We start from the raw sequence: 21,549 nt of genomic DNA on the forward strand, positions 1-21,549 counted from the left end.
AATACAAGTGCCTCTAATGGCTCTGTGATTATCCAGGTGTTGCCTTATGACTAAACAGGACCTGTGCAATCACTGAGAACAAGCAGTAAGTACAAGCTGGAGAGAGGAAAATTACTGTATTCCCACAAGGATTTTGAATCTCCAGATGGCACTGTAACATCATCCCAAAGAGCAGACGGTTTGGTACAATAGCAAATTGTACAGTAACAGCTGAGCCAGTCTGTCTCCTGGGCAAAATTACTCATCCCACTGAAACCATGATTTACAGGCTACAAATGTTAAAGCTGCATTTCTACTTCAAATTAAACCTTAGATATGAAACTTTGTGCATATTGTGTGTATAGCAGCTGGAGAAAAACAGCCTGCTTTTTCCTAGTACCCAGATTTAAACCAAGACCTTGCCAATTAATACCAAGACCTTCAGCAAGGTCCTAGATTTAGGTCACGTCTGTCATTCTTGCCCTGGGAGGTAATGCCTCTGTACTGCAAAGTGATAGCAAAATTGGGAAGGGCAAGGGATAAGTGTCATGTCTGCTGAGAGTGCTGCAGGTTTGCCTTTCTGGTTTGCATCGCAGCTCCTGGCACAGCCAGCTCCTCCTTTCAGCAAAGAGCAGAGCTCTCCCACACAGGATTCCCACCCAACAGCAATACAGAAGGCATTGCAGAGATCTTAGCAAAACTGAGTTTAATATCCCACTGTAGGCAGTCATGTCATATCACACTCTATGTTAACCTGTCAAGCTCTGTCTCAAAAACCATATGATTTCTTGCTGGCTGCTGAAATCATGAAGAGGTTTCAGAGTATCAGTTTTCAGTTAGAAAACTTCATGCATGAAATGACCTCCTACATGCAGCAAAGGTTGCACAAATACAGAATATACACCAAACAAACATACAGAAAGCTGAGCTGCACCTTGGCCTGCTTAGGTGAGCAGTGGAAATAAAGGATGAAACCACCAAACTCCTCAAAAAGCCAAATATACACTGTGATTTAACACTGTAATTCAAGCAAATTTCAAGAATCTGTCAAAAAGAAAGGCCCTTCTCAAAGTCCAGTAGGTTTCCCTCACAGTTGCCTGTATTTAATATAGCTCAGCTTTCTTTTGACAGGTTTTTACCCAGTACAGTTGATTTTTTAAGACATTTCAGCATTTCACTGTGATGGCCGCTGAAATGCTGGAGCTGTCCTTCAAGACAACTTAAAAAACACTCTGTGTTCATTGAGCTAGCTCAAATCTGACCTGTTAATCATCATTAAAACATCAGCTGACACAAACCACCTGGGTGACTAAATCCAGACCCTCAGGCAAACATATAATGAGTACTCATTCTTCAAGGTCCATAAAACATCTGCTCCATGTAGCCTCAACATTCCCCATCCATTTCTGCTTATTATGATGAGGCCCTGAGAGGCAGCAGCAGATGACCCAGAAGCTGAGGCTCATGAGCTGCAGATTCCCTACTCCCAGGGAGAGTGTGGCTAAAACGGTGGCTCACAGACAGGGGCACGGAGCTGTTTGTGCACACAGTCATGCCAGCTGGCCTGCTGCCTGTTTTCACCAAAATCTGCAGCCTCTCCTTGTCTCCTCAGTCTTAATACACATTTAACTTTTGATTTCTCTTTGGCTCCTGCCATTCTGTCCTTATACCCTACTTATTCAGGACCTTAAAGTACTCTACTAACAAGAACAAGATTCTCCAGCTAGATAAAAGATAAAATCCCCATGCTGAGCAGCTAAAGCAAACAGTACTGTTTATATTTGAACATGAGGTACTGACAACAAGGATTAAATAAGTAACCACAAAAATATTTTCAGGTTGTCTTAAAGTACTGGCACAGCTGAGGAAATTGTAGAGTGCTTGTGGACATTTGGGGAACAAGTTTAATGAGACTATTATGTGCTGAATATTCATCCAAATCCAGTTTTAGGCAGATTACGGTGTCATAAATATTAGATTGAGAGGCAGATTGTACTCATTTTGTTGTGTTGGAGAATTCTAATACAAAACTACTAACGTTTAGCAAGGGATAATACAAAATACATCTGAGCAGTTGGGGCTAGTGGGGACATACATACTAGACTCTGTTCATTGCAGTAGTGTTCTTACATTTTTAAATCCTCTGTAAAGCACTTGAAGTTCTCTTTTAGTGAAATTGGTTTGTGCTTCAAGCTGTTCGAGTCCCTCGGGTCTATGGCACACTGTAGTCATTTCTAATTCATCTTCAATTTTATCTGAAAGAAAAGACAGGGAAATATTTATTTTGGTTGTTACCTTTGCTCTATTAACATGATGAATAGGACAGACTGGATTTGCAGAGCAACAGAAGAAAAAGAAACCATCAACAGAACTGATCTGTGTAACTGTTGAAAGCAAAATAAAAGCCATAGGAGTAAAGCAATAGCTCACATTTCTTACTGGGCTGCCAGTTAGTTCCCCGTACACAAAGCCAAAACTGGTGGTAAGAGCAGGCAGCAGGTACATTGCTTGAAAAGGCAACACCAGACATTTCATACTTAAATATTGGAACATCGTGGAGGAATAGGACTTTCAAAGCACTAGCTTCAAAGAAAGCTGTGTAAATATACATGAGAGAGCAGACATGCTTAAGCATATTAGACAATGACATTATAGTGAGGGTGATCAGTGAGGGAAACTCGTCTGTGTTCTGATCAAAAAGTTTGCTACAGAGACATCAAAAGTCACTTTAGTCCTAAGAGAAATTCAAGTAATGTTCACAGTTGCAGAATCTGGAATGAATCCAGCCTGCATTTGCATGGACTTTTTGGAGAACCAGATAAGAAATGCAAAACATTTATGTGCATTTTATTCAAGAGGGTGTTCTTCCACACGGAAGAAAAATACTTGAGACCTATCACATGCTGTATTACCATAATCTCGCTTCTTTTTTGATGCATGTTTTCTCCTGTCAAGCCCATTTCCCCAGCAGTGTATGCAATGCCCAAATACATAGATACTTAGTGTTGATCAGTTTGGGATTCTCTAAACTTTGAGGACCAGATCCAGGTTTCAGCTGACATGAAAAGCGAATCTACATCCAAAAGTTGCTTGGCATAAAAGCTAGCACACTCCTTATTGTCAAAAACTGCACAATTTATCCCTTGTAAAAATGTTTTAGGTTATTTGGCTCAAGAATAATATAGTAATTTATGCTGTAAGACAAGAATTTAATGAGAAATGTGCAAGGAAATAGAGTCACTTTGAATAGAGGAAAGGCATGAATTCAGAGCACACTGGCTCAGTGAAAGAACAGACCAGACCAAAGCTGTATTTTTATAAGTTAATTAATTCTGCACACAGACACACACACACACATGCACATATATATATATGAACGTTTTTAAGGGAGGACACAGGACAGTGAGTGCTAATGGTTAATTAACATTGGTTCACTGTGCCAGTATTAAGAAATCAGTTTGAAATATTGGTGAATTGAGCCATCCTCCTAATCCACCATATCTGGACTGTCACAGTCAGCATTTGTAGGGCTTGAGCAGCTAAAATACATGCCTAAATACTGTGCTGAAGGTCCCTTGCACAGCAAGGGCATAAAGGTAAGAGATGTAACAGCGAGGGACAGGAGCAGAGTATCACAGCCATTTATGGTGCAGAAAAAGTGACCGAATGATGGCAGGTGGCCAAAAGAGGCCTGAAGGACACACCTTTCCCACACAAAGGGAAAATGAAGAGTCTAGAAATTACAGCTCCTGTTAGAAGAAAGGAGATGAAAAACATTGTCTGCTACAGGTAAAAGAACTATTAATGTAAAATAAGGGGGGAAATCCATTTTCTTTGCATGAGAACTAATGCCACAAAATGAAGGAATGCAGAAGCTGTAAAGAGAGAAAAGTGTGGGGAAGAAATTCTTTAAAATGAGGCAAGAGAAATGAGTGGCTGGAAAATGGAGAGGAAATCCATTTAAAAGGGAGCCATGTTAGGGAAACTCATGACTAATCCATACATTGCACAGGAAATACCTTTCTAGTGACCTCTGGTTAACCATAAGTTCTCTAAACCTTTCCCTTAACAACATGCACCTAACCTGACTCCTCCCCTGTGCACCCACAGTCCTCCGATGCCATAAGCAGTTTACACAGGACCTTGGCAGGCATTTGCTTTTCCTCTGTGCAAGGTAGGCGTGGAGCCTTTCTCTGCTCTCTAACCAGCTAAACACACACAGCTTCTCTCTGACATTTCCTATTGCTTGACTCTCCCTTAAGTTCTTTCTAACTTCAGTCTGTAAACTATAAGTGTAAAATACCGGCTAACTAGCCTTTATATCCTATAATTTACAGAGAGAGGAAGATAAAAAAGAAATATCTATGGAACCTCACGCATCTGGTGAGGCTGATGAGGGAAACCAGCCAATTGGAATATTCTCATACTTGCTTTTATTTATGCACCTACAATGCATAGGTTTCTACAGAAGCAGGGAAGATCCAGCTGAGAAAAGTCCCATTCTTTTGCAAGGACATTTTGATATGACTAATTTTTTATGGGTATTTTTTTTTGCCATATATTTTCTCAGCCAGGTTTTCCAAACACTTACTGGAATTAGTGTTAGTATTCTAAAATGCAAGTAATTAAAGAAAAAGGTCTCACTCAAGAAAACTTGCTCTCTAGCTCCACAATAGTTTTAAACAAAATCTGCAGAACTAGAGCTCGAAACTCAGAGTTATCCTGATGCCATTTATACAAGAAGACCCAAAATTAGGGTCTTGGAATTATTTTTTTCCCAAAATATTCTGGAATAAAACATTACTTGGTAAACACTGTATTTTAATAATGATATTTGTCTTTTGCCTGCACTGACTTCATTCAGCGAATCATTACTTCAAAGGAGTGCAACTCATCTCCTTCAGTTTGTCCTGCAAGAATAGGCTTTTCCAGCAATGAGCTTGGGTCCCACAAGGCAGGTATTTCTATGTTCAAAATAAGCCATATTATTTTTGTAGATTTGATTCTATTTTCTATGCTGAGAAATGTGTCTCTTTTCTCATAATAAACTGCAGAAAGAAAATTATGAAAAATTTATCCCTCTCAAAGGGACACTCTATTTTTTCCTTCTGTTCCCTATTCCAGAACCTGTGTTAAACTCTGCCTCTAAAGAGGATCTGATGGTTCCCTGTGGGTTAATCCTTTCATCTGTTTCCACTTCCTCTCCCAAAGGAAATATTTTAAAGTTTAGCAAAAGAACTTGTGAAGATTTAGATCTGGCCAAGGGGGCATTCAAAACACCACCAGACCAATCATTTTCCAGTAAAAAAACTCAAAAATGGTAGAAAGTTGTTCCTTCTGTGGAACATGCCTGAATGCAGCAGAGCAGTCCTGGGCATTTCTTGAAGCCTCACCACAGAAAATAAATACAAGAAAGACATGTTGGGTCATTTTGTCTATCACTTGCCAACAAAGAGCTATTTTCCATGATGCTTCATAATACAACTTATTTTAGGAGTAACAACTTCACAGCCAGCACAGGTTTAGGAAGGGCAGGTCCTGTCTGACCAACCTGATCTCCTTTTCTGACCAGGTGACCCGCCTGGTGGATGAGGGGAAGGCTGTGGATGTGTCTGCCTGGACTTCAGCAAGGCCTTTGACACCGTCTCCCACAGCACACTCCTGGAAAAGCTGCAGCCACGGCTTGGACAGGGGCACTCTGTGCTGGGTTAGGAACTGGCTGGAGGGTCAGGTCCAGAGAGTGGTGGGGAATGTGCTGCATCCAGTTGGCGGCCGGTCACGAGTGATATCCCCAGGGATCAGTGTTGGGCCCAGCTCTGTTTAATATCTTTATTGATGATTTAGATGAGGGGATTGAGTCCATCATCAGCAAATTTGCAGATGACACTAAGCTGGGGGGGAGTGTCGATCAGCTGGAAGGCAGGAGGGTTCTGCAGAGGGACCTGGACAGGTTGGAGAGTTGGGCTGATTCCAAGGGGATGAGGTTCACCAAGGCCAAGTGCCGGGTCCTGCACTTTGGCCACAATAACCTCCTGCAGTGCCACAGGCTGGGGCCAGAGTGGCTGGAGAGCAGCCAGGCAGAGAGGGCTGGGAGTGCTGATTGACAAGAAGCTGAACAGGAGCCAGAGTGTGCCCAGGTGGCCAAGAAGGCCAATGGATCCTGGCCTGGATCAGGAACAGTGTGGCAGCAGGAGCAGGGAAGTGATCCTTCCCCTGTACTCAGCGCTGGTGAGGCCTCACCTGGAGTGCTGTGTCCAGTTATGGGCCCCTCAGTTCAGGAAGGACATGGAGGTGCTGGAGCAGGTCCAGAGAAGGGCAACTAGGCTGGTGAAGGGACTCAAGCACAAGTCCTATGAGGAGAGGTTGAGGGAGCTGGGGCTGTTCAACCTGGAGAAGAGGAGGCTCAGGGGAGACCTCATCACTCTCTACAACTCCCTGACAGGAGGTTGTAGCCAGGTGGGGGTTGGTCTCTTTTCCCAGGCAACCGTCAGCAAGACAAGAGGGCTGGGTCTCAAGTTGTGCCAGGGGAGGTTTAGGTTAGATATGAGAAAGAATTTATTTACAGAGAGGATGGTCAGACATTGGAATGGGCTGCCCAGGGAAGTGGTGGATTCTCCATCTCTGGAGATTTTTAAAAAGAGACTGGATGTGGCACTTAGTGCCATGGTCTAGTAACTGCAGCGGTAGTGGATCAAGGGTTGGACTTGATGATCTCTGAGGTCCCTTCCAACCCAGCTGATACTATGATTCTATGATTAATAGGCCTCACAGATCAAACATCCCCTCCCTGTGTTCAGCCCATCAGCTTTTTTCAGTTGTCATCCCATATTCAAAGGTTTTCCTTCAGCAACCTCCCTGTTCATCCTTCCTCCCTTCCTGGTTGAAGTCTGCAGTGGGGACCTGGAGCCAGAGACTTGAGGACACAAACTGCTCTTCTGTGTAAACTGATCTTTTCCAACTCAATAGTCCTCAACCTCTATGAAGAATTTTTTGGTCCTTATTTGTTTCCTTTCAGCCCTTGCTCCTAAGTCAGCTCTTTGCAACCTTCTATTCCCTGACGCCTTATAAATTAACCACAGTAACCTCAGTGGCAGAACAGGAAATTATCACTTCCTCCTCTGCCTTACCTTTTATCATGAATATAGTATTTCCTTTTTTTATTTATATTTTCATTATCACACTGGCTCGGTCCCTCCAGCTCTTCAGAGATGTCACTGTATGAAATATGAGCCCCTGCATTTATAACCACTACAGTTTTATTAAACTGAAGCTCACTTCAGGGTTGTGAGTGCAAACAGAAGTGTATATACATAAACACATGTAAATTTAAGTTTTTGATAGGAATAATGTTAAGATATTTCATCTAATATCATATTCTTCCTCAGTTTTGCCTTGTTTACAGTTTGCTGAACACCCTGAGAGATCTGAGAGTGGGAAACAACCATGCCACATGTTTAAAGTTAATTTTCTTCTTCTTCAATTTGCAAGTGCATGAACAGACCTTGGGACTGACTGCAGCCACTGCCAGGGGTGCGTGTGGTCACCTCCCCAGCTCAGGGACAACTGGGCATCCCTCCCGAGCACGCAGTGTGCTCCTGCCCTGCTGATGGAGACACCTGCCCCAGGGTCTGGGGAGCATAGAGCTGGTTAGTGAGAACTTGAATCTTAGCAAATAAGTCACAATTTATTATTCTGTATCTCAAAGCATGATTTTTTTTTCTCAGTTGGGTTTGGGTTATCTGTGCTCACTAATCAGGTGGACGCATTAATTAATGCAGAAGATTTCTTCTGCATGCATCATCATGGCTGGGCTTCGCGAACGAAGATCTGGGAAGGCTCTATCCACATTTGTTACAGGCACGCTGGTGGCTTATGAGGCCAATACGTGACAGACATATCCGATTGCAAAAGGCACAGCAGAAAGACTCCTCAGATGGCGTATTCTGCAAGACACGGTTCTTTCTGCGTTGCCTTTTCTCCTCGAGAGTGATCCTGTGTGTGTTCTCAAAGGAGACAGCTGTGTTATAGATGGTGTGTCTCCAGGCCTCCCGATTTGAGGCCAGAGTAGACCAGTTATGGTGATCAATATGGCCAAGGCTGAGATGTTGTTTCAGTCCTTGTATCTTTTCTTCGGGGCTCCTCTCATGCAGCAGCCAGTAGCAAGTTCACCATAAAGCAAGATCTTAGGGAGGCGGTGGTTGGTCCTTCATCCTGGAGACGTGCCCTGCCCATCGCAGCTGTGTTCTCAGTAACATGGCCTCTAACTGATAAATGCTAATTTATTCTTTTTTCTGTTTTTAGCTCCAGCACTTGTTGAAATCATCCCTGGATGAATCCCCCTTCCACACCAGATGGCTACAATGAGTTGTGTCCTAGGCTGAATATTGTTTAGCCAGTACAGAACATTCTCTTAGATGTTTTCCTTACAATGAGTTTGAAAACAGAGGACTGGGAAGAAGCACTTTCTGAGTTAGGATTTGTCCCTAGCCATACTTTTTGTGACTGCTTTAATAGCAGGGTATGAAGTCTGGGTCTGGCAGAACTACCTGTGGTAATCCTACTCCAAAGTAGGCCCAGGTTATAATAACTACTTTTGTATTTTTTTTTGTGCAAAATAGCATCTCTATTTTCTTAGCCCACAGGATAGGCACATTTTTTTATATCCAACAAACAGTGACTTCACTTTACCAAGAAAAATAACCCTGACATTCTTGTATGTACATGCATATTTTTTTAGATTGTTGCCAAGGAAAGATACTTTATTTTGTTTTCTGCTGCCTGCTCAAGAGCAGAGAATGAATTTTCATTAAGGCAGATAAATATTTTAACGGAATACACTTTAGAAATTACTTAACGAGACTTGGTTTATTCATCTTTTCATATTTGTTCCCATTTTACCTTTTGTTATCTTTACATTTTGAAAAGTTCCATACTTAGACTGCCTGCAGATGGCCCCACATTTCACAGAATCCCAGAACGGTTTGGCTTGGAAGGGACCCTAAAGATCATCCAGTTCCAACACCCTGCCATGGGCAGGGACACTGTCCACCAGACCAAAGTATATTTGTGCACTATAAAACAGGAAACAATTGTGTGTTATTTACCAGCTGCTGCCTCAGCTCTGGGTTTGAACAGCTCAGGGCCACGTTTATGAACCTGCCCATCCTTCCTTGTGCTGGCAGCTGCCTCTGCACCAGCAGTACCTTTCACAGGACTGGATTTACTGGGCCATTCTCCCTTGGGAAACACAAGCAGCATCAAACACCTCTCCCAGAGTGGCCACCTGCAATACCACAGCATTTCCAACCTGGCAAACAAGCAATAGTGATGCCTCCTGCAGCGCTAGGGCTGGCCAAGGACCACCTGAAGGTGTAAATGATGATTTAATAAAAATGCAAATGACCCTGTTCCCTGCTTCCAAAGGCTGCAAGGTGAAACTGTGGAACACCAGGCTGCATGGCTCATGGGAGGATTTTGAAAACAAGTTGCTTATAATAAATTCATCACTTTTTGCTAAAGACAAAAATCAAGATGTAAAATACACTTAACGTGCCCAGTGTTAATTGTAAAACTGACAGGTGTTAGATGAAATGGGTAATTTTACAAATACAACTGAAGGGGATTAAATTATGTGCAAGAATTATTAGACTGCATCTTGTTTTTATTAAAAAAAAAATTAGCTACATTCTAGGAGCAAGGACCTGAAGAAAAAATTAACTCCAGTTTATCCATGACATATTTGAAATTAATCTCCAGACAGAATATATGCTTGGGCAGGTCTCACAGGAAATAGATTTTGCCTGTGGGAAATCAATTGCAAATATCTGGAAACTTCATGAAGAGAAATAGCTCAAGGCCTGAATGTTCCCTGGGGCAGAAAGCTCAGGAGCAGGAGCTGGGTGAGAGCTGCATCGCTGCTGCAGCCCTGCACCGTGGCCCCAGTGCCCCCTCCCACCAGTGTCCATGGGAGCTGTGGGAGTTGCAGCTTCTGGGATGTCCCTGGAGGTCTGAGCTTCCAGATCCCAGGGGCAAAGGCAGCTGCTAAGCACAGTTTCACTGCACCTCAGCACATTTCTGTTCTTTTCCATGGGCCTCCCCCAGACCAGAGCACAGTGTTTCCAGCCTTTGAGCGACCCCATCTCGCAAATCCCTGCACACCCCTGGAGCCTGGCAGGGACAGACAGCAGCAGCTCCCAGACTGTGACAGCTATGATCCCAGAAAAGGGGTAAGGAAAATCTGCTCATGGCAAATATCAGTCAAAAAATGGCACAAAGGTACCTAATGATATATCAAATATTAAACACGTTTAATTAAAATTGAGCACCCCTTTATTGTTATCAATAAAAATAATTATTAATATTACTGCCTGGATGGAGAGGTCGATTTCCAAACCAAAGGAACTCTCTCTGGGCAATAAATCAAAACGAGATTGGTGTCTCCTTATCTACTCCCTTTTTCTAAAATGATTTTTTGACTTCTTCAGGTCTAGTTTGAGTTGGATTTGATGATCCTTGTGGGTCCCTTCCAACTCAGAATATTCTGTGATTCTGTGATTTTTACTACTGAACCAGCAAGATCAAACTTGTTATGCAGTCAGGCTTAGCAAGGTCGCTCTGCTTGTGTGAACCTACAACATCACCACTTGCTGAGAGAAGCTACATGAAAACTCAACAATGTATAAAATTCTCACATAAAAATAGCTAGTAATAATAAATATTATTAATAAAAATGGATTTTAAAGATTTCTTGTCTAATCCTTGCAATGATCTATGCACAATGTCATGTATGAATACTTTCTCTGCCTCTATACTCCTTTAATTAGTTTCACAGTTGTACACAGGGATGCAAAAACATTATACTCCAAAACAGAAAGTGCAAGAATTTTCAGGGGACAGAGGTACCTCTCAAATGTCTTTCTGGCACACAACTAAGATCAGGTACAATGGTTTGAACATGAAATATGCAATGTCAAATTTGACTCCAGATGTTTCAGCAGACAGTATATGAAGCCCACTCTTCATTAGAACTAGTTTTGCTGGGCCAGTCTCAGAGCAGGAGACTGCAGAATGTCCTTCCAGTGCACTGGACCTTACCTAGGACAGCACTTTCTTTTCAGTCTTCCTTGCACATTCCCGCCTATCTTGTAGCAGCATTTATAAGGCAAACAATGTGTCAAAATAGGTGAAAAAACACCAAGAGCTTGTTTGGGGATGCTGCAGAAAATGTGCTTTTGGGACAAGTGCTTTCCTCCAAGCAGCTGTTGAATGGTGAATTTGCAGAAAACCCCCACCTCACTAGAAAGATTAGAATGATGATTTTCAAAAAATTTTCAATACCATCTCAAAACTTCACATGCTGAGTCCTGAACTGGGAAGCACTTGACTCAGTATGTCATGTGTTAAAACACTGCACATAGGAGGACTTGGAGGTCAAGTCAAAGCTGGGGCTTCCTTCCTGAGAGGGAGCTGTGCTGCTGCCCAGCTGCAGCCTTACCCAGAACTGGGCCATTTTCCTTCTATTTCCTTCTACTTCTATGAGAACAAACTCAGCCAGGGGGAACCTGTTTCCTAGGTTAAGAAAACTTTTGGTACAAAAATTATAAGGCCGATAGAGTCAAACTGGTTTAAATTTTACCTCTCTGATACACGTAAAACCATCGGGCAGGGTCTAGGAAAAAGTAAGAAAAAAATTTAACAAAAAGAAAGCAACAACCATTCACAGCTTTGTCTTTTGTTAATTTTAAGGTGACATTGGATGCCTTCTGCAAATGCCAGAAGGTCCTCTTTCTCAGGGACTGTAGGATTGTTTCCAAGTGTATCTTACATTTTTTTCCCCTGAATTGCCTCTTCCCCTTACCCCGAGGAGCAGGAAAGGAAGTCAGAGCTTGCTGTCCCCTGTATGACCGTGAAACTCGGGGCAGCATGTGAAGACAAGCATGCACACAGGCATGCAGCCATGCCAGCATCCCTGCCCACAGCAAGACAGCAGTGCAGCATCCTAGCAACTTGGATGAGGGATAAGCAGGACTTTGCATGCAAAGTCTATTGAGGGCCAACAAGAGGGGCCCACAGCTTTGTGCTCCACAGTCTAGCTCTCCACAGCTGTAGAAATAAAACAATGATTAGTAAGGGTGAAGAAGTCTCAGGTGGTCTGGAAGACTAATTGGTGCCTTTGCAACATGGTCATTTTGTACTGTCTTCACATACCCTGGGAGAAAATACCTTTAGAAAATTAGGTTAAAAGTAAAAAAATATAACAAGTAATAGTTTTAAAGATATGCATATGTCTTCTCATGTCACCATTTTCTTTTTACTGGAGAGCTGGGCACACAGTGTGACCTGCAATAACCTGCACAAGGCATGAGAGCTTTGGTCAGAATGTGATCACCTGTGGCTCCCAGTCTGACCTCCAGCCTGGGCAGCTCCTGCCCTCAAATCCAGCTGGCAGCTGTGGCCTTCATTTCCAGGCAGCATGTGCCTCCAGCTGCCCAAACTTTCCCAAAAGCTCTTCCACAACACTATTGGCTCTGCAGTATCTTGCCCTGTGCTGCTGCCCAGGGAGCCCCTGCGAGCTCACCTGGGACCTCCCACACACCTGGGAGCACATATTGTCCCACAGAGGATGCACTGATGGCCCCAATGGACACTGGGATCAAGTAGACCATGGATGTAAATCTTATACATAACCACAGCAGACAGAGCAGTCCATACTAGGAGCCTTACTGAAAGCATATAAAAACAATTAGTAAAATTTAACAAGTACTGTATCACATGCAATATAATCAAATGACTTTTAACCTTCTCGATCCACTACATCAGGTTTGTATTAAATGAAGAGAATGAGCTGGTTGCTTAAAGAGGCCCTGAATCTCTGCTGAAGACAAAGGTGTTGAGCCATTAGCCACGAAATCACCCACTTTGCTGGGTAACTTGAGGACAGGAAAAAAATAATCTCCCATTTCAAGTCTCATGAGGATAGTTCTGAATTTGTATGTTAACACTAGCTGCAAACTAATTTCCATTGATGGGAACAAAGAAATGTAACTGCAGTTATTAGAGAAAGCATAACAGTGGCCTGATTTAGTAAGGGTGAAATGAATTAATAAAAAGCGAGAGAGTACATGGAGAGGGCCCACTGTAAATACTGGGCTTGAAAAGGTGAAGATGCATCAGAGATGATTTTGGATAGCAAGAAGACAATAGATGTGCTGCAGAAAAAACAAAAAATAACCTAAATTTCTGCATAGGGTAACCTTGTGGGTTATCAAAACTTTAAACTGTAGATAACGCTTTCTGGATATAAACAATATTTTCTTTTCCTCTCTATAGAGACAGGAAAAAAAGCCCTTTAAAAAGAGAAATAGAAAAATGCTTCTTGTAACAATACGTTTTTCTTCACTGTACGAAAATCTTCATGGAGTCCGCTTTCAAGGGTTCAATGAAAAACGAATTCCCTTCTAGATTATTAAAATGGTGAGTTTTTGGTTCACAGTCTATACTTTTTTATTTAGCCTTTTTTGAAAAAAGGCACTTTTCAATATAAAAAGAGAAAAGTTCTTAATCATCTCAAATTCATATGCTTATGTCTACTTAGCATATTGAACAGCACAAATAGAACAAATTATGATGTTGTTATCACCACTTCTAAAACCTCTTTCCAAAGCACTAAGAAGCAGACTTGATTATTTGTCATCTCTTCCAGGAGGATTCTTATGGTTTGGGTGGGTTTTTTTCCCTGAGTCCCCCAGGTTATGGATCCTTCTCTGGGCGGTGAAATAGAATAATTTCCGAGCAACTGCAGATAAGTGAAAAGGAAAATAAATTGGCAAAAACTCAGTCCATCAATTCTGAGTGTTATTGCTAACATGCCAGTTGTTTGTTTACAAGCAGCAGGTAATGCCATTGACCAAACCATCAGGGCTAGGTGAAGGGAAGGGGACAACCCACCTGTACCTGACCAGGGTGAGCTGTGACACAACTGTAGGAGAAAACCAATATAAGTCTCTTCTTAAACCATATAAATCCAGATGCATTTTTCAATGTAATTTGACTAAAAATATTTTCTTTCCTTTATAGCTTAAAGGTGAAGGAAAAACAAACACAAACCTCACAGGTACCAAAATAAGATACAGGAGTGCATGCTAATAAAATGCTCACATTTCCCCTGCAACATCTGTGTGGCAGCATTTCGTATTTGGGCCCATGCCCAATCATTTGAAAATTCAGAAACAACCTGAATAACAGTTGATTTTATGTCATTCCGATTGTGCTGGTCAAAAGCCATTCCATACCCCAAAATTATTGCTTGACTTTGTTCCTACTGTCTGAGAAACTAAACATGGCAGATAGGATTTATTTTAATGCTAACTCAATCCTGTTGTAGAGTAGTTTTCTGGTACAAGGTAAAAAGAAGGTATTTTCCTGTTTGTCCTACTTTCAGGAAACCAGTGTCCGGGAGTGTTGTAGGGTGTGATGGGACATTTTGGTGGCTGGAGATAGGTCTGCCTAGGACTCTTTTTTATCAAGAGGGTTTTCAAATTCAGAAAGCAAGTTTTTTAGACTCTAAACCAGACTGTTTCTTTAATTGAAAAAATTTAAAGGAACAAATTAGAATAGATATAAAATGGCTTTGTGCTCAAATTCCTCACTGCCAAATATACTGGGGGATGGGTCCTTAGCTCTAGGATTGCTTTCAGCCAGCTCCACTGCCTTCTCAGCTACAGGACCCCCAACACAACCTCCCTGCCCTCAGAAATAAACATAATAGAGCCAGTGGAAAAACTACTGTCCTGCAGTCGTGTCACATCCGTTATGGAGGTGGCAAGTAAAAGCCTACAACAGAAGCTGCTTTGCCCTTGACAGGCTCTAGTTAGGTCAGTAGGAAAAATTTCCTCAAATTATGCAATATGCTGCTTCTTAGAGCAGTTGGGGGGCAAAACAAATGACAAAATAAAGATGTCAGTAGCTGCCAGCAGGGCAGCTGCATGCCTGCTGCAGCACTGGAAGCTGTAAAAGCTCCTCTCACCACATGCTCCCAGGCAGAGCTGCTCCAACTCTTGCACCTCACAGAAGGAAACCTCTCCTTCCCCTTCACACCTGAGCAGCACCACCTGCACCTCTGCTGGAGGTACCACTGGCTGGTAATGGTGAGCTGGACATGGCCCCTGCTTAAACCAGACACCTCTGCCCCAGTCCTCCTCCAGACCTCTCAGGAAGAACTGCCTTTTCTTTTGTACACTTTAACCTTACTCACTTTTGAATAACACAGTGTGAGCATTTCTCAGTATTACTCCTAACTGTTTAAATATCACATTTCCTTACATTGTCATAATACAGCAATTTACACCACAAATAAAGCATCATGTTACACTCCTCACACTGCAGAGTGAGAACCAAACTCTTCAGTTTTGTGCTTTGTAAGAAACACTTAACAGTGAAGCAAGAGATTGAAATGCCATTTGGTAACACCAATTCTGAACTGCAATGAAATAAAAAGTGAAAAATATTTACATACTAACTTTTTATATGGTTGAATAATTTTGCATGTTTGTTAAACAAATATATTTTCTGCCATACGTGGATCTTACAGGCCATGGAACCTGGCAGCATGTTCCATTTCACTCTGTTAATATGAAATTGTGAATATATTCGGCATCACTTCTTCAATTCAGCTTTACTGTCTCTGTACAAAAGACAGATCAGGCTGACATACATCCTGAGAACGATTCTGTGTTTTGTTGGAGTGTTAAAGGCTGTTTCCCTCAAGCATATATAATCTTAATTTAAGGGATGGGGCGTAGGTAGTGTCTAATGAGTTAACAGATGTGCTCATTTCCTCAGTAAAACCCTGGAACATCTCCTTGAGCACCTTTGCTGGTGGGTAGCCCAGCTGGGGGTGTGCCAAGGGACAAAGATACCACGTGCAGCAGCACACACATGCTCTGGAAAAACAAGCGTTCACTGCTGCCAATCTCCCACATCGTGCTCAACCTCAGGAGGTCACAGGTTTGGGCTGGAGTCTGAGCAGAGGCACTGCCTAGGGTTATGTCCAAACTACCACCAACACTGCTTTGTGGTTTGGGATGTATTCTGCTGTTTTCCAGAAATTCTTTAGCTGCCCCAACAGCAATCCAAGCTTCACTTCATACAATTTTTTTCCAAACATCAATAGTGAACTTCACAGAAAAAAAGATACTGTCTTTTAAACAAAATTCTATATCCATAGACACCCTGGAAAAGCCTGTCTGAACTGTCAATCCAAGGACAAGCACTCACAATCAAACCTTTTCAAACACTAAGTTGCACTTAGTGCACTTATTAGTCCTGGCTACAATTAAACTGTAGGATTACAATAGGATGCAGTACAAAATGTTTTTTCCAAGTCTCTCGAAAACCTGGGCCCCAAAACCCAACTCTTTGCTCCTTCTCATATGCCAGATGCAGAAAACCTCAAGTCCAGCAAGAAAATCCTTCTAGCACATTAATGGCCTCTCAGCAGAATTCACAATCAGTCATTTCCCTTTAGGGGATTCAAAGAAACAAACATTAGAATACACCATTCCCCTGAAAGGGGTGTTTTGCCGAACTTGCAATATTTTGCTAGAAACACAAAATGGCTTATGCAAATCAGTTCTTACATCCTTAGCAGGTCTTGGACTGCAGAGCCCAGGTATTTGAAAAGAGGAATGTCTAACATGAACTGCACCACAGCTGCAGAGTTTTCTTGTCCGCTAACACTGACAGCTCCTTTCAGCCTCTGAGACCAGAGCACCGACACTTCCGCAGCGTTATCTGCTCGCAGGAACACACTGGAGCCAGGAGTGCCATTCACAGCACTCAACTGCTTATGAGTCCATTTCCAACCCCACTATAGAAATTACTTACCCCTCTGCATCTTTCCAGCACAAAAGCCTCAACAGTAAAATGGGAATAATAATGCTTATACATCCAGACATGCTTTCCCCGTGCTCCCTGCAAGTTCCTTCAACTTTATTAGCTCTCAGTTAACACATCTCCCATTTTACACATGGGCCTGACTTTTGCTTTGGTTCTGTGCTCCCCACTCTAGTCACAGCAAAGACTCAAAACATGCATTTTTTTCTAGGTTGGTATTTACACAGTGTTTAAAGTATAGTATTTGTGTCTAAACCACTCCACACACTTCAAACAGCAATCTAAGGAGTGCAGCCAAGAGTAACAGAGTGACAAGCTGAAAGGTGTCCAACAGGAAGAACTGATGGCTAGCATGCACTTGATTAAATAAACATTAAATAAGTGACTTATCTGAAGAAGGTCCACCAGATTCTTTCACCATATTCCCAGAGCTACTGGCAGTACATGCTGTTGAGCTTTCTTTTGACTCTAGTATAACAAATCAGGTTTAACAGGGTTGTTGTTGTATGAGCACACCTACACATCCATTGCTTATCCAGAAAAGGGGACATGTGGCTTCCCAAGCAGGGAAGCAGTCACATTTCATGCCATGCTCCATCACAATGCTTTATAAACAAGAGCCATGAATCAGCCATATGGAAAAGTGTAATCACCAAAAAGAATGAGACTTGGGGCTGGTACAACAGGGAAACCCCCAGATAGCAGAGAGTAGAGAACATTTGTCTGCCTTACCAGCATCAGCCTCAGAAAGGCACAGGGAAGCTCAGGGAACAGCTATGAACCAATATGCAATGTGATCATTAGTCTTCTTTCCAAAGGCAACGCCACCAGTTGTCCTGAGCTGACTTTGGTATTTCCTAGAGCAAACTGAGCAACCCGGGGTGATTTCCAAAAAAGAGATGAGCAGTCACAATATAGGCACATTAGTTCTGTGTCTAGGTGTGCTCCTTTTCCAGAATTGTCACCTGCTCAGGCTCTGTGAGGGAACTCACATTAAAGCTGTTTCCGTGCTGCAGGGTCAGGCTCTCTCTAGATCTCAGGCAGATGCTGAACTCCAGCTAGGAAGAACCCTTTGCTGCGCAAACTGGCAGCAGAACTAAAGCCAAATAACAACAGAGACTGGAAAAAAAATAAATTAGTATTCAAAAAAACTGCAGTCTAGGCACTTCACAGGCTAGCAGAGCATGCCCTCTGAACAGATTTCAGCAGCATTCTCACCTAGTTAGTGTTCCTCCTTTCTATTGATCTATTCATGCTTTGTAACATTTTTGTCTTGGAAAAGGTGACACATAAGAATGGTTGCCTTAAGTCAGACCAAAGAAATCCATCTAACCCAGGAAATAGAATAAGAACATGATGAACACAGAGTGATACTCCTGAGCACCACATCCCCACCACCAGCAATCTGAACTCAATTTGCCAATCCAGAGCAGATGTCTTTGTACCCCAGACATGCATAGCTCTTCAGTAAATTTTGAGCCCAAGTACTCTTCCGATGCACAAATGTAACGTAACAAGCTTGCTTACTGTAATAAGATGCAGTCTGGATTGCACAGAGCATCATCACAGGAATCAGTTTTGTTCACAGCTGAGACCTTTCCACCACTCAGCTGAGCTCACAGAGGGTAATTCCCCTTCTGAAGCTTGACTGGATCCTGGTCTCCAACAGTTAGATCAGTGGTCCTGAAGTCAGGACCCCACCATTGCACACTGCACAGTAGGGGCAGTTCCTACACTAAAGGTTTATCACATCAGCAGGAAACCAGGCATATTTAGCTGTCATGAACAAGTGGTCTGAGGGGAGCAGAGGAGCCTTTCCCTGGTGCCAAGGCTGAGGCATACCTGGGTGGCCCTGGCTCATGAGCATCTGCTTTACAGGTGCCTCTCTTCCAGGAGACTGGCCCAGAGTCACACAGAGAGCCTGAGACAGCACTGAAGTTACTCCAAGACACCTGCAGCCATACCTGGGTAGAGGAAGAAATCTGCTGGTAAAGGTCACTTTATATTTTTCTTTTTTTTAATTGGTGCTGGGGAGAAATGAAGATCAGAAAATGGAAGTATACTCATGCAAATTCTATTTCCTGAAAAATTACTGTCTAGTCAACTGTAATGAAATGTCCCCTTCCCCTGACAGTCTAACACTGGGGACATGACAGGCAGCAGCAGCGGGGCAGCCCCAGCCTCCCATGAGGGGCACAGAACCCACATCCTGACACACAGCAAGTTTGCAGAAGACCCATTTCTTACTAATGTATAACTAGGCCAAGAGAAAATCCCTAACACACTTACTCACAGCATTAATCTTACAGTTTAAGCATATTATGATACTTTTACTAGACTAAATTTTAGGTCAGGAATTACTGCTTGGGAAAAAAAAAATAAATTGTGGAAGTCTCCTGCCCAGGTTTTGGTAACGTACGTGAGAGGACACATAAAGGATACGGAGGCAGCAACTTCCTCAAAAAAGCTGTCCCAACCCGCTGACCTTAAACTGGTTTCCACAAGCTGGGAAATGCAGGGTGAGCTGGAACCAAGGCAAGATTACAATTCCAAAGCAGCAAGAGAAAAGGAAAACCATGAGAATATCAAGCAACCAAACCTGACGTTTTTTCAGAAGAAATATCAGAAACTCTTCAGAGGGCACTTGATGAGATAGTTATAAGAGACTTCTGAATTATAAATTAAATGAACTTAATTTTTTTTCTTTTCTGGAATAGGTTATTCGTCAAAAAACCTCTGATAAGCTAAGACAATGCATTACAAACGGACTTATTCTCTCTGAGAATTATTGTCATCAATGTTTTTTTTCTCATTGAAAAGCAAATCAGACACTTCAAGTCCCTGATTTATGACTGGACTGATTTCCATGTACACTGGTTTGCCCTAGCTTTGAGTTAGGAAAAGGCTTTTGGAAGAACAATAATCAATGAATACATTATGGGGTGAAATCAAGCAATCAGAAATAATAATTAGTTCAGTACCTAATTCAAGGATGTTTTATCCTTGAGTTATTATGGGAAAAATAGAACTGTATATTTGTACATTCAGGCAGGTTTTAACTACAGTGTAAAAACTAAGTTTTTTCCCCTCAGAGACACCTCTTTCAAACAGGCACTGGCTGCAGACCTGACAGAAGAACTGAGCAGACATTCAGAAAAAGAAGGTTAATAAAGAACAGCACAAGGACAAACACAAGTTAAACCGCATAAACCCCTTGTAAAAGGCACTCTCAGTCACATACAGTGTTTAAGGGCAGTGGCCCACAAAGCTGCAAGAACCTCTGAGATTTTATTCTGGACTGGGATTTTTCACATAGAGAGAGAGAACTTGTGTTTCTATGTGTGTGTGTACACGTTCCCTTCTCCTCCAGGACCTTGCTGTGCCCTCCCCAGGGCAGGCCTGTGTGCAGGCACTGCTGGGGGAGCATCAAATGCAGCCACAGGTCTATGAAAGATGCAGTAGCAGCCCCAAGTGAGGACAGCCAGAACACTTGGCTGCATTCCCACCCCAGAGCCGGATGCTGCTGCGGGCTGGTGCTTCCCAGAGGTGTCCCACAGCCACGACCACGCTAGGGGGGCTGCAGATTCCTGTGTCCGAGGCACTCTTGGGTGCATGAGCCCCCAAAAGGCCACTGAAATTGTTTGGAATTCAGATTGTTTTGTGGGAGGTGGTGGAAGATGTCTCTTCTTCCAAAGCTGACATTCCATATTTGGAAAAAAAATTAAATGACCTCCTTATTTTCCACAAAATGAAAGTTTAGACTGTGACTTAGAAAACTTAATTTGGGAAAATTCAAATTTCATTCCTCACAAATGCTCACATCATTGTGATACCGGCAGAAGCCAACGGCCCCTGCACTGTGTGTGTGGTCAGTTTGTCACCGTTTACTGACAGCACAGCGGCTCTTTGCAGCCTTTTCTGTGTTAAGTTACCCAGTTCCATAAAATTTTACTTCTTAACTGGGGACCTATGCAGTGAATGAGCAGAGCTGTAATAAATGTATGCTCATAACCAGGGCACCTACACCGGTCTGCACAACAGCAGTTTCGTGCTAAGGATCTTTAAAAAAACAGTTACTTGTTATTTGTACTTTAGCTTTAAGTGCAAATTTCTTCTGATCAGTTTGTTTTTTGAAATGAAGCTTTCATTTGGGTTTTTAAAATACAAACAGAAGTATTTATTTCCCCAGGCTAAAAGCATGTGTGGGTTTGCTCACATTTTTTAAAGAAAAAGAAATTTGTTTGTTAGCATACACTTAATCCTGTTCAGAAAAAGCAGTGTGTAAAACAGAACTCACCATAGAACTACAAGGCAATACTAGCATCCCTAGCAGGAGTGAATGTGGAAGCATTTGGACAGATCACCACCACATTATGGCAATTCAGCAGTGCAAAGACTAGAATAAGAACAAATCGGCTTGGTCCAGGCAGAATTGAGGAGAGAAACACCACTACTAAATGAGCACTCTGCAGATTCCGTAGAAATGAGCCAGTGCTTCCCAGAAGATCACATCTTCCCACTTCACAGGACTGCTGTTCAAGTTGAGCAGATTGCTCCAAAATGTGAAGCATAATTAAGCAGAACACAAGTACCAGTTAAGCTCTATTTGCACAGAAGAAACTGCTCAAAAAAATATTGTTCCAATACAGATCCAGATTTTTCAGCAAGAGAAAATGC

General features: G+C 42.4%; 1 protein-coding gene across 9 annotated transcripts in view; it reads right to left on the reverse strand.

Moving 5' to 3' along the window:
• LOC113989358 (Kv channel-interacting protein 1) overlaps positions 1–21,549 on the reverse strand; it is a 350,034-nt gene that overhangs the window by 14,594 nt on the left and 313,891 nt on the right. For 8 of the 9 annotated variants that reach the window (XM_039386657.1, XM_027723847.2, XM_027723844.2 and 5 more), the window contains one exon: positions 2,110–2,234. In XM_039386657.1, the coding sequence (XP_039242591.1) occupies positions 2,110–2,211 (102 nt within the window). In that variant the 5' untranslated portion in view covers positions 2,212–2,234. Of the gene's footprint in view, positions 1–2,109; positions 2,235–11,614; positions 11,637–21,549 lie in introns of those variants that run through there. The other variant, XM_039386658.1, reaches the window with a different exon arrangement.

The sequence above is a fragment of the Pipra filicauda genome, unplaced genomic scaffold (genome assembly GCF_003945595.2).
Source record: "Pipra filicauda isolate LSUMZ 115617 unplaced genomic scaffold, ASM394559v2 scaffold498_size1627759_pilon, whole genome shotgun sequence".
Classification (NCBI taxonomy): domain Eukaryota; kingdom Metazoa; phylum Chordata; class Aves; order Passeriformes; family Pipridae; genus Pipra; species Pipra filicauda.